This window comes from Muscardinus avellanarius, assembly GCF_963383645.1.
Source record: "Muscardinus avellanarius genome assembly, chromosome: 3".
In the NCBI taxonomy this organism is placed as follows: domain Eukaryota; kingdom Metazoa; phylum Chordata; class Mammalia; order Rodentia; family Gliridae; genus Muscardinus; species Muscardinus avellanarius.
In genome coordinates, this window is record NC_137788.1 from 2,201,326 (window position 1) to 2,214,532 (window position 13,207).

General features: G+C 58.1%; 1 protein-coding gene across 1 annotated transcript in view; it reads right to left on the reverse strand.

Moving 5' to 3' along the window:
• MEGF6 (multiple EGF like domains 6) overlaps window positions 1-4,977 on the reverse strand; it is a gene marked incomplete at both ends in the record, with an annotated part of 104,764 nt that extends 99,787 nt beyond the window's left edge. The window contains one exon of the mRNA XM_080692721.1: window positions 4,838-4,977. Coding sequence (XP_080548847.1) covers window positions 4,838-4,977 — 140 coding nt within the window. The remainder of the gene's footprint in view (window positions 1-4,837) is intronic.
• Window positions 4,978-13,207: the final 8,230 nt, after the last annotated feature.

Below are 13,207 nucleotides of genomic sequence, written 5' to 3' on the forward strand. Positions count from 1 at the left end.
TGGCTGAGGATGTAGTTCGGAGGTAGAATGCCCCTGGGTTCAATCCCCAGTACTGATAAAAAAAAAAAAAAAAAAAAAAAAAAAGAAAAGAAAAGCCACATTCTCAAGCCCCACCCTGGACGGGCTGAACCCACAACCCAGGGCCTGGAGCCCGCATCCCACAGGACTCAGCAGTTGCTGGTGTTGGAAGGAGCCCGAGGGGGCTGTGATGTACGGAGCCCTAGCCCGGCAGGACTCTGCTGCAGGTTGGCTCCCCATTCACCATATTTACAGTGCACAGGCTCCCAAATCGCTGCCTACGTTTCCTCTGCAGTGAACACGAACTCACAGCACTGACCTCGCCTGCAGTTGCGAGGTGAAATGAGGCGGGGGCGGGAGGCTCAGGCTGCAGGGCTCCAGCCCCAGGGGCTCCTGAGCTGAGCAGGTGAAGCGGCTCTGCCACAGGAGGAAGGCGCTGACCCCAGGGGAGTCACAGCCCGGGCACTGGACCAGGCAGCCCAGCCTGAGAAAGGTGCCGGCCCTCTCTGAGCCCTGACTTAGCATCTGCCGAGTGGGCATGATGACCACACGTGCTTCCAGGACTCAGAGCCCCTGGAACGAGGTCAGGAGGTCAGGGCCTGGCGCAGGCCCCATGCCTCTTGCTCGGCGGTCGCCCCGCTGCCTCCCACGGAACCCAGCTCAGCACAGAGGAGCCAGCATCAGGGCCTGGGGAGATGACAGCACAGGGTCTGTGAATCAGGGAAGCAGAGGCTAGAGCTGTGTAGGAGGTGGAGGGGCAGTAGTCCAGCCACAGGACAGGATAGAGAGATGGCCCCCATGGACCCTGGAGATATCGGAGCACAAGAGTACGTAGCGGTGGTGCTCCCTCTGAAGGGTCGCCTAGCTCCTGCTCGGCCTCAGTAGACCTCAGTGCCTGCCAACCAGCAAGGCGACGACACTGGGAGACCCATCACGCCCCCGCCAGCCCCACGCCGGGCACACAACAGCCCTTCCAGTGGTCCACTCTGGCCACTCTCTGCTCCCCGGTCTGCTCGGCCCCGCCCTGCACCTCGAAGGCCTGAGGAATCTTGACCTATCTGTCTCATGCTCTGGCCCTGCTATGACCAGGTCTCATGGCCACGAGACCAGCCCAAGGGCTGGGTAGCTCTCATCACATTCTTGAAAACAGCTCCAGGCAACCTCAGAACCCCCCAGATCTGGGAGGGCTCCCACATGGGGCCCCAACAAGATCAACGGACCACTCATCCATCGGCTTTAGAGAGGAGGGTGAGTACTGGACAGGCTGCCTCCCCTGGGAAGCTTCTGGCAGTGGCTCTTTGCTTTGGTAGGATGGAGGAGGGGGTTGGGGAGAGAGGCCCAAGGAGACATCTAAAAAAAGCCCGACCTGGGCCCGCGGGTCCAAGGGGAGCCCAGCAAACATGTTCAGGCTTTGCACCGTGCCAGAGTCATGGCCTTGCTGTTCCTCTTTTCTAGGGAGGGAAAGGCAGTTCTCAAACTGCAAAATGGGCCTGGCATAGTCAGAGAGGGGCCCTGCTCTGGGCAGATCTGGGCTCCAGGAGGCTGGCAGCCTTCATCCAGAGCTGGAGGCAAGGGGTGAGCAGGCAGGGGGTCCCTCCAGGGTGGGTCAGCTGTGCTAGGCAAACAGCCAGGGCTTTGGAGTCAGCTGATTATGGTGACCCCATAGCTAGGTTGGGCGGCCCTGCTAAGCTCAAGTCCTCTCCTCCAAGGAGCAATTTGGACCTGGGCTCAAAGGTCACATTCTTCCAGGCTGAGACACCACCGGCTACCCAGCCCCTTAGGAAGCCCCTGCCCAGCCACATGAGGGCCCCAGAAAGCAAAGTGGTGCTTCCAACGGCAGCGGCAGGAGTTCTGAGCCTCCTGATGGGCCAGGTGACCCAGCAGGCAGGGGTACTGTGAGGCAGGAAGGAGGAGAGGAAGCAGACACTGCGAGCCGCTGTGTGGGCCCTGCACACACGTGACGTTTCAGTTGATGGGTCGGTCTGGTGCCTGGTCCTGTCCAGAGGAGCCACAGCCCAGCCGGGTTAGCACGGAAGCACCTGAGAGTCTGACCTCCCGACTCACAGACACAGCATCCACATCGGAGGAGTCCGGCCAGGAACCCGCTCTCAACCTCAGAGCCTCCAGCTCCCTGAGTGCCAGCTGTACCCAGGCTGGGGGAGCATGCTCAGAGGCCAGCCATGGAGCCAGGTGCGAAGGGCACCTCTGGGCAAACCTGCCAGGCTGTGAGACCCCATCTCCTTAGCCTGGCGCCAGCATCAGAACCCAGCACCAGATGCTGAGCCGCAGATACACGTCCTCCAACAGGGAGCCGCGGGCCCCACAGATGCCCAGTGCTTCAACACGTGGGCAGGCCGTCTCCCCATCTCAGACCGGCTCCCAGAAGCCCATTGGCAGCCTCCCGGCCCTGCGTGGGGCCCGCAGTTGTTCCAGGCCCCAGGAACGAGAGGCAAGCTATTCTTCCAAAGCTGAGGAATTCACTTAGCTTCTACGCCGCCGCAAAGTCAAGGCTAAGTAGATAGACAAGCTTTTCCCACTCTGGAGATGGCGCTGAATCAGCTGCCTGGTCAGTAGGAGCCGGAGGCCATCCACACCCCTATCGCTCCAGCAGATTCATCTAGGCTGGAGTCAGCGGGGCACCTCCCTGGGCCCCGCAGAGGCCTTTGGCTTTGGGCACTAACTGGGCAGCAGACCTCTCCGTGTCGTTTAAACTCGGCAGCTAATAGTTCTGGGAAACCCGCTGTGCCAGGCCCTGCCAGCTCTTAAGGCTGGCTCTGCAGAGTGGAAGGGTGGTGGGTGGACTGGACCCACAAGGACCAAGGGCTTCCTGGGACCCTCACTGTCTCCCAGCCCCTCCTCTGGGGGACGGACAAAGAGTCCGCTCTCCAAGCCTGGAGTCCACAGTCCTGCGTGCTCCTTCTCCTCAGCAATCAACCTGCTCCTCCGCTGACAGAACGGAGCCCTCCCTCCCCCGCCCAGCCAGCCAGCTGGGGCCTGCTGAGGCCCCACTGTATGCCCAGGCACACAGCTGCTCACAGTTGTGGAAGTGGTGCAGCATCCTCAGCCAACCTGGAGCTAATCCCCACCTGCGAGGGGCAATCTGAGCACAGAGGCCCTACCAAGGGCCAGGGAACAGGCCCCAGGCCCCAGCAGAGCAGGGAGGGAGGAGTCCAGGACTTGGAACACGGGAGGAGGGAGGGGAGGATTCACTGCAGTGCCTTCCTGCTAGGTCCCAGCTTCTCTCTGCCTTGCTGGCGCTTCCTTCCCAGAGCCCCAGGTGAGCAGACATCCTCCCGGCCCCACTGAGCCGCTGCCCACCCTGACCGGTGCCCTGGAACTCTGGAGAGCCCGTGCCCTGCAGCTCTGCAAGCCTGTGAGGAGCAGGCAGGCCGGAAGGCCCCCAAGGGCCCCCTTGCCGATCCTTCCTGGGGCTGTGCCTCCCCTCACGCAAACTAGGTGGGATCACAGGAAAAAGGAATGTCCAGCAGGAGTCACGTGCTGCTGGGACTCAAGCCCCTTCCCACTTCTGGATGGAAGGCCCCAGAACCAGAGACGTCTCTCTTCAGGAAATCAGAAAAGGATACAAGAACCAAGAATACCTTCCTTTTTTTTTTTTTTTTTTTTTTTTTTTTTTTTTTTTTGCAGTACTGGGGATGGAACCCAGGGACATTCTACCTCCCAGCTAAACCCCCAGCCCTATTTTTTATTCTTTATTTTGAAACAGGGTCTCAATAAATTGCAGAGGGCCTCACTCAATAGCTGAGGCTGGCCACGAACCGTGATCCTGTCTCAGCCTCCCGAATGCTGGGATTACAAGCGTCCGCCACTACACCGGGCTTAAAACTTTCCTTCTTAAAGCAAAGCCAAGACCCAGGCTGGGGCCCGGGGGGCTGGGGCCTGCACCCTCTTCAGGTAAGGGCATCTGTCCTCTCCACTCCAAGGAGCTGAAGCTCTGTCCTCCGGTCCAGGTTGTGGAGTGGCCTTCAGCTGCAGGACCTCTTTGGGAGTGCTGGACAGGAGGCGCCTGTAAAACCCTTTCTGTAGCACCTGAAAGGTGCTTCGAGACTTTCAGACAGGAGCCCCCAACCTGGGACTGGGCCCCTCGCCCACTCCTCTGCAGCCAGACAGCAGCCTTGCCAAGCCCCTAAGCCCAGGCCCAGCACCCTGCGGGAGCGCTGGGGTGGGGGCACCGGGCCCCTCCTCCTCCCTCCCCTCCGCCCCCTCCCCCACCTCGGTACCGGCTTTCCTTTGAGGCCAACACAGGGATTGCTTTGCTGTTTTAGAGAGACCGCTAAATGGTCCGTTGGGGAATCATCTTTCAAAATTAAATTCATCTCGGCTGGCTCCCTGACCCTCTCTTCCTGCCCATTCTGGTACTGAATTCTTTCTCCAGCGGCCCCACAGCACACGTGTTTAACACACAAACCAGCTCTGCAGCCGGGGCTGGGCACACCCCGCCCCTGCGAAGGCCCCCAGACCCCAGGAGACAGGCTCGGGAGGAAGTGGGGGCAGCCTGCTTCCTCCGCCCGCCGGCCGGCTGTCTGCGAGCCGGCTCCCTGGCTGGACCCCGCCGGGCAGGGGGCCCGGATTCCTCCCTCCCTGCGGAGTTCAGCATCTGCCTGAGCCTGCAGGACCACATCACAGAGGCAGGGAAGGAGGAGGGCCCTGCACCGGAGCTCCCAGACCCAACCGGGAGGGTCTGTCCATCCGCTCCCTTCTTAAGGCAAAGAGCCCATTGTTCTGGGGCCCCGGGGACAAAGCCCCGGAGCTGCGCCCAGGTCTCGGGCGCCCCGCCGAGCCTCCCGCTCCCGCAACTCACATGCTCGGCTGCAGCGGGAGCGGGGCCCGCGGCGGGCCGGCGGCGGGCACGGCGGGGAGCCGCAGCAGGACCCCGAGCAGCAGCAGCGGCGCCGGGGCCACCGCGCGCCCCGTGGCCCTCGCTTCGGTGGCCACAGGCATCGTCCGCGCGGGCCCCGGTGCAGAGGCGCCACCTCCGCCCGGAGGACGCCGGGCGCGCACAGGTGCCCGCGCCGGGCGCAAGCAGCCCCGGGTCACTGCAGGTGCGGCGGGCCCCGCTCCCCGCCAGCGCCCGAGGGGTCGCGCCCAGCCCTGCGCGCCTGGGGCTTGCACGCGTGGGTCCGGCCCGCGGGACGCTTGCTGGGCGCTGCGGGCAGAGTGAGCCGAACCGGCGTCGGAGAGGCCGGCCCCAGCCCCGGCACGCCCCCGGCCCCGCCCGCGACACGCCCCCGGCCCGCGGACCCCAGACCCGGCCCCAGACACGCCTCTGGCCCAGGCCCCGCCCAGACCCCCTACCCCGGCCAGGGGCCCCGCTGCCCGCCGAGTCTGCCTAGCCAGCATCCCGGCTCATCTCAGGCTAAAAGTCCCAAGTCTGGTGTTACCCGAGTGATCACCCCCACCCCGGCAGAGTCATCGCCAGTGCCCAGCTCACCGCACAAAAGCAGCTCTCCGTGGACCCCTGGCCCCAGTCCCGGGCTCTGGGACAGACCTCCGCCTTCCTTTTTTTTTTTTTTTTTTTTTTTCGGTACTGAGGATGGAATCCAGGGGCATTGTACCTCCTAGCTACACTCCCAACCTTATTGTTTTTAGTCTTTTTATTTTTGAAACAGGTCTCTCTTAGTTTCGGAACCACGAACCTCCCATCCCAGCCTCCCAAATGTTGGGATTACAAGTGTGCCACCATGCCCGGCTCCTCCCTTTCTCCTGTAGATGCACAGGGAGCCCGGCCTCGGCTTCCCTCCCAGGTGGACCCTCCAACTACCCTCACCCCTGGGCACCTCGTCCCCTCCCTGGCCTGCACGGGTGGAGGAAGGGTTGAGGGACAGTGGTGTGCTTCTGCAGCGGCAGGTGCCTCCGGGCACCTCTCTTTAGGCACCAGGATTGTTGATCACCAGCTCCCCTCTGGGCCCTACCAGATCCAGTCCAGACAGCACTTCCGCAACCTCCTGCAGATCTTAAAAAAAAAAAAAAAAAAAAAAAAAAAAAAAGCCACTCTGAGTGTGTCTGGACTGGATCTGGTGGGGCCCAGAGCGGAGCCCCGCTTCTGGTGTAGCTAAGGGAGAACCAGCCCTGCCAGTCCTCACTGGAGAGATACACCTGTCTCACCGGCTGATGAAGCCTGCCAGGCCCCTTCCTGGCACCTTCCTCCCGAGCACTCCCTGTGGGCTGGGTGAGCTGGCTCAAGAAGGCTCCAGGCCCCTCTTCTCCTAACAGCCGGCACCGAGGGCAGCCCCTGCTGGACCAGCCTGAGACCTGGAGACACAGCATGTCCCCAGCATGATCAGATCCCTCTCACCTCCTGCCTCCAGGCCAGCCCTGGGGCTACCCCTGCTTTGCACAGGGGAACCACAGGTCACAGGACAGAGCAGCCCTGTCCCCCGCAATGGGCTGCAGACCTGGGAATTGAACAGAGGGCTCTGGCTCCCAGGACCTTTGCCAGGCCCCTGCTCTGCTGCCGGCCAATCAGAGAAGAATACAGAAGGGCACAGTGTTGATGGCAGAGAGCTCCCTGGGCTCTGGAGCCCAAATACAGCTTTGGCAGCCCTGCTTGCTGATGCCCCAAGCAGGACCCCAACCCGCCCCCACTCCGTCTCACCCTCCGCCTGCCCTCCCTGAGGCGTCCCTTGGACCTGGGCCCAAGGCCAGGTTTGGGGCCATTTTCATCCTCAAATACCCTGAAGAGCTGGTGTTCCCGAGGGCCTGTTCACCAGCACCACCTCAGCCCCAGCCTCTGTCCTGTAGGTGCCCTCTTCCTCTGTCTCTGTCTGTCTGTCTGTCTGTCTGTCTGTCTGTCTCTCTTTCTCTGTGTGTGTGTGTGTGTGTGTGCGTGTGTGATACTAGGGACTGAACCCAGGGTCCTGCGTGCACACAGGCACAGGCTGTGCACACCTGAGCTATATCCCAGCCCCTCTGGTTTTGTTTGTTTGTTTGTTTGTTTGTTTTCTCAAACTGATGTCGCCCACTGAATTGCCCAGGCTGGCCTCAAACTTGCGACCCTCTTGTCTCGGGCTCCCGAGCAACTGGGCTCACAAGAGCGTGCCGCCATGCCTGGCAACTCTTCCCAACTTTCCATTTCATCTTTTCTCCTCTGGCCCCAAAGGATGGTCGGCAAAGGTGTGTGACCCAGGTGTGGTGCTGTATGAACACCTGTGATCCCAGTCCTTGGGAGGCTGAGACAGGAGGACTGTAGGTGGGAGGCCAGCCTCAGCAACTTAGTGAGACCCCATTTCAAAAATTAAAAGAAAAAAAGAACTGGGGGGATGTAGCTCGGAGGTGGTGGAGCTACCAGGGGTGTAGGCTCTGGGTTCAATTCCTAGAAAAAGCGTAAATGAACAGATTAGCAGAAAAAATGTAAATGAGCAGATTAGCACCTTGAAAAAGTTCAGAGCCCTTCTGCCGAATCCCACGGGCCCCATGGGTGGGTAGGAGGATGACTAAGGCTCTCAGAAGTTTCTCCAGCTTATCTGAGGAAGGAGGAAAGAATGCAGAGGATCCCCGGGCAGGGAGGATCCGTGCCGTGGGGCCTGAAACATTAAAAAAATATTTAAATAAATAAGAAAGAAGACCCTCTTGAAGAATAGTAATCCAGAAAGAAGTTATTAATTTTACAAGAATACATGACCTCGTGTGTGCACGCCAGCCGCCCCCCCCATCTGGGCACTACGTTCTGCTGCCAGGTGGGGAGCCCTGGGCAGGTGCCAGGTGGGCAGCAAGAGGACCTGGACTTCCTCACCTGCCACTACCCAGGGCATGCGTGGCCTTTTACTGTTATGTGGGGACAACTGGGAGAATCCACGTGGACCGTCTGGGGCCCTCTCATCCCCAGACAGAACCCTCATTCTCAGGCACAGATGTGGTGGACAGGTGAGCCCCCTAGCGCAGAGGAAGTAGAGGGGGACGGTGGGTGCCTGGACCACCGGGCCCTGCCCCCGTGTGGAGGGCAGGGCTACTGAAGCCACCTGTCCACCTGTCCCCAAGGCTTCCCGAGCCAGCAGCCACAGCCCAGTCCTGAAAGCCTTTGGTAAAACTGCAGGCACAAGTCCGGATTCGCCTTAGGATGTGCGCACTCCGTTTACAAGGTAATGGATTTGCCGTGGATTTGCTCACCACAATCTTTTTTGTTGGGCATTTGACCCCAAATATGCGGCAGGGACACCCAGGCCCAGAGGGGGCCCAGCAGCGGTGCCCTGCCCACCGCCACGCTCATGCCTCCGTAATCGTAGTACTTGGGAGGCTGAGACAGGAGGATCGCAGGTTCCAGGCCGGTGCATGATTACTTAGCAAGATTCTGTCTCAAAATAAAAAGTTAAAAAGATCCAGGCGTGATGGCGCACACTTGTAATCCCAGTCCTTGGGAGGCTGAGACCGGAGGATCGCGGTTCACAGACAGCCTCAGCTACTGAGTGAGGCCCTCCGCAACTTAGTGAGAGAGAGCCTGTTTCAAAATAAAGAATAAAAAATAGGGCAAGGGTGTAGCTCGGAGGGAGAATGCCCCTGGGTTCCATCTCCAGCACCACACAAAAAAAAGTTACATAGACTGGGGGTGCAGCTCAGAGGTAGACCATCCCTAGGATCAATCCTCAGTCACACACACACACACACACACACACACACACACACACACACACAGCGTCATTCTGGTGGTTACCAAAGAGGAGAAAGTCTGAAGAGCATGGTCTCACGCCTGAATTCCTAATTCCTGACCCCAAAACTGAGCAGCTCAGTGTGAAGCCTACGGGTCACTGATTCACAAGCTTCTTTCTTCTTTCTTTCTTTCTTCCTTTCTTTCTTTCTTTCTTTCCTGCTTTCTTTCTTTTTTTGGCGGTACTGGGGATGGAACCCAGGGCCATTCTACCTCTGAGCTACATCCCCAGCCCTATTTTTTATTCTTTATTTTGAAACCGGGTCTCACTGAGTTGCAGAGGGCCCCACTAAGTAGCTGAGGCTGTCCGTGAACCGCGATCCTCCGGTCTCAGCCTCCCGAATGCTGGGATTGCCAGAGTGCGCCACCACGCCCGGCTCCCCAGGTTTATTTCTAAACCTCCAATCTGCAGCAGAAGAGAAACTAAAACAGGCTCATCTCCGTTGAACTTGTGTTGGCCATGTGACATGGCCGGAGTGTGGGGATACGGGGAGGAAATGTGTGTGTGTGTGTGTGCGTGTGTGTGTGTGCGCGCGCATGCGTGTGTGTGGTGCTGGGGATGGAACCCAGGACCTTTCTCATGCTAGGCAAGCGCTCTGCCACTGAGCTACATCCTAGCCCAAAGCCGGCCCTCTGCAGTCCCAAGGCCCACAGCTCTTGTCTGGGGGAAGGAGATTTCTTTGGCGAGTTGCTTCCGCTTTCGTTGCGGCCTCCAGAGTCAGTGATCAAGGCCAGTGTGTAGAACACACCATTCCAGAGCCCTGGCTCCGGGGAGGACGGAGCGGCGGGGAGACTCGGGCGCAGCCACGTGCGTGGGAGCTCGCAGGGACCCTGCGTACCACAGTCCTCCACCCCCGGACCCTACGGCCAAAGCAGGTGTCACAGGTGGGGCTTGGGCTCAGTGGTAGAGTGCTTGCCTGGCATGTGTGAGGTCCTGGGTTCCAGCCTCAGCACCACACACACACACACACACACACACACACACACACGGAACAGGACTCTTCGATTCTGTAAAATGCTAAATCACAACATCTGGACTTAAGGTGGAAATCTTTTTCCAGCTGAGGTGTCTGTGAAGTTTCCAGCTTTCTGCAGAAGCATAAGATAAATCAGGATTTCGCTAGGGAGCGAGTCCGCGCAGCCCAAGCCCAGCCTCTGGACACACAGTGTGGATGGCACCGCCACCTGCTGGCAGACACGGGAACAGCCTCTGAAAGGCTCGTGGAATAAGCCCTCCAGCTCAGAGGCATGGGGACCCGGACCCCACAGCCCGCCTGCCAGAGCCCTCTCCCCTGCTCTCACCTGCGGGCCACCTCAGGGCAACGCTCCTCACCTGCACATGGGTGACCCACCGGTTCTCCAAGATGGTGCCTGCAAGTCCTAACTACCCCGTGCCTGTGAAGGGTACAGGGGCTTCGTGGATGGAAGCTGACGGAGCTGAAGTTGTCAGGATGAGCACTAAGTCAGTATGACCCTGTCCTTATAAGAAGAGGAGAAAGGATTCACGGGAGAAGATGGTTGTGTCGAGACACGGGCAGGACCTCGGTGACTGGGGTAAGGGAGCCACGAGCCAAGGATTGCTGGCGCGCCTAGCTCAAAGAGCCTAGGATTCAGGGGACCGTGGCCCTGCCACGCCTTGATTTTGGACCTCAGGCCTCCCAAACGATGAGCAAGTGTCTTATTTATTTATTTATTTATTTATCTTTGTACTTGGCATTGAACTCAGAGGCATTCTACCTCCAAGCTATACCTCCATCCCTATTTTTATGTTTTATTTTGAAACAGGGTCTCACAAAGTTGCAAAAGGCCTCACGAGGTTGCTGATGCTGGCTGCGAACCTGCGACGCTCCTTCCTTGTCTCTCAAGTGCTGGGATCACAAGTGTGGGCCACCGTGCTGGGCTGAGGAAGTGTTTGTTTGTTTGTTTATTTATTGGTGGTCCTGGAGGTGGAACCCAGAGCCTTTCTACCTCCGGGCTATACTCCCAGACCTAGTTTATATTTTATTTGGAAACAGGGTCTCACTAAGTTGCTGAGAGCCTCACTCAGCTGAGGCTGGCTTCGAACCTATGGCTTCGAACCTATGGGATCCTCCTGTCTCAGCCTCCCAAGTGCAGGGATTACAAGCATGCGCCACCACGCCGGGCTGAGGAGTGTTTTAGACAAGCCAGTTGGTGGTGCTTTGCTACGGTTGCGCCCACACCTCCAACTGCCTTTGGCTGGTCGTCTAACATGCGGTCCTCAATCTTCTGTTCTTCCAATTGGTGGGTGTTCGGGTCTCTCCTCGGGTCCACAGAAGGCTCAGGCACCTGGGGCAGGATCCCCATGGTCATGGCTGCTCCTGCCAGTGTCCTGAGGCTTCAGCCTATCCATCTGTCCCGCCTTCTGCCCCTCCTGCCTGAGTTCTGTGGTTGTTCATTCTGATGTAGAAGAAATAGTAGGTGTGGTGGCACACGCTTATAATCCCAGCATTCGGGAGGCTGAGACAGGAGGATTGCGGTTCACAGCCAGCCTCAGCTACTTAGTGAGGCCCTTTGCAATTCAGTGAGACCCTGTTTCCAAAGAATAAAAAATATGGCTGGGGGTGTAGCTCAGAGGTAGAGTGCCCCTGGGTTCCATCCCCAGTATCACGAGAGAGAGAGAGAGAGAGAGAGAGAGAGAGAGAGAAGAAAAAACAGGAAGGAAAAGTAAAATATAATTTTAATATAAGAACCTGGAGCTGAAGTGCTTTAGCCTCTAGTTCCCAAACCAGTTCTCCTTCCCAGGCCTGACTCTCCCAAATTCCTGGGAAATCTGTAGATCCTAGAGTTAACTAAAAGAAACCATAACTACCCTGTGCATTGATGACAGACAGATACAACATTTTGACAAACCTATAATTTAGGACACTCCAGCTTATCTGTCAATCAGCTAATGAAGACCCCAAGCAGCGTGAGGACCCTAAGTTTGATCAGACCACCAGGAACTGCCTCAAAATTTCTGGACTGAGCTCATCCTCACACACCTCCTCTAGCCCACCCCGTATCAGAGTCTCCTATAAGAAGAGAGCCCTGAGCTTCCCCAATGCCTCCCTTCTCTTGAGGTGGCCTGCATTTTCTCTCTCTCTTCTTTCTTTCTTTCTCTTTTTTCTTTTTTTCTTTTTTTTTCTTTTTTTGTTTTGCGGTCCTGGGGATGGAATCCAGGGGCATTCTACCTCCAAGCTACACCTCTAACCCTATTTTTTTAATTTAAAAAAAAATTTTTTTTTTTTTGGTGGTACTGGGGTGGAACCCAGAGGCCTTCTACCTCCGGACTATACTCCCAGACCCATTTTATATTTTATTTGGAAACAGGGTCTCACTAAGTTGCTGAAAGCCTCACTCAGTAGCTGAGGCTGGCTTAGAACCTGCACGATCCTCCTGTCTCCGCCTCCCAAGCGCGGGGATTACAAGCGTGAGCCACCACGCCCGGCTATTTTTTTTTAATTTGTGAAACAGGGTCTCACTAAGTTGTAGAGGGCCTCACTAAGCCGCTGAGGCCTGTCACAAGCCTGCGGCTCCGCATTCTCACACGTGTATTTCTTCCCTTTCCCCAAATAAACCTGTCTGTGTCTCTGACTGGCGCGGGCTGAAATTCTTTCCCGTGCGCAGCGTTAGCCAGGGATGCCGCAGATCCTGAGTTCTGAGCTGAGGACTCAGCCCACACTTCCACCAACACTGCTGAGATCTCGAGCTGGGCTGCGGGCGCTCAGTATTCGGGCTGAGCAGGAGCCTGGTCGGGGCCTCTGTGCGCTGCAGCGCTCTCTTGGGCCTTTAGGTGGCGACGCCACCCAGCGAGGCTCTCATTACCCCGCCCTCTGGGCGAGCCCCGGCAGCCCCAAGGACAACTGACAGGTTCAAGGTCAGGGGACCTGGAGCTCAGACTCAGTCTCCACCCTGCCCCTCGCACTGCAGGCTCGTACCTGTCCCCCATTCCACTGACTCAGCTCCCAACAACCCAGGGCCTCGTGAGCCAAGCACCCAGAACCCCCTCCCGAGCACCCTCAGGCGCTGCTGTTCACTGTTTTACCCTTTCATTTTCCAGGCGTATCCTCAGATCCACCGTCCTGCAGGGAGGAGAAGTGCGGTGAGGCCGGTGCTTGGCAAGAGGTCCCTCCCTGCGGCCCTTCCCAGGAGCCACCCGCAGTGACCTGGGCCGCCTGCGAGTGCAGGATCTGACTCGGGAAGGAAGGCCCAGGGGAAAATTGTCACTCCAGAGTGACAATTCCTAGGGCTCACTTTCTCCTTGGTCAAAAGGGTAACAGTGGTCCTGCCCCCACGCATGCGTGGAGGGAGCAGAGGCAATATTGCAACCCCCCTGGCCAGCTCTAGAGGCTCAGTTAACAGCAGAAATAATAACCACTGGCACAGAGATGCTTGCGAGGGGGTCAGGCTGGTGCGCAGCAAGTCACAGGTGTTACTATCTAATCCCTGCAACAGCCACAGGGTCAGGTTCCAGAATTAGCTCTCCTGAAGACAAGGGACCCCAGGCTCAGAGAGCTGACCTGATAGAGC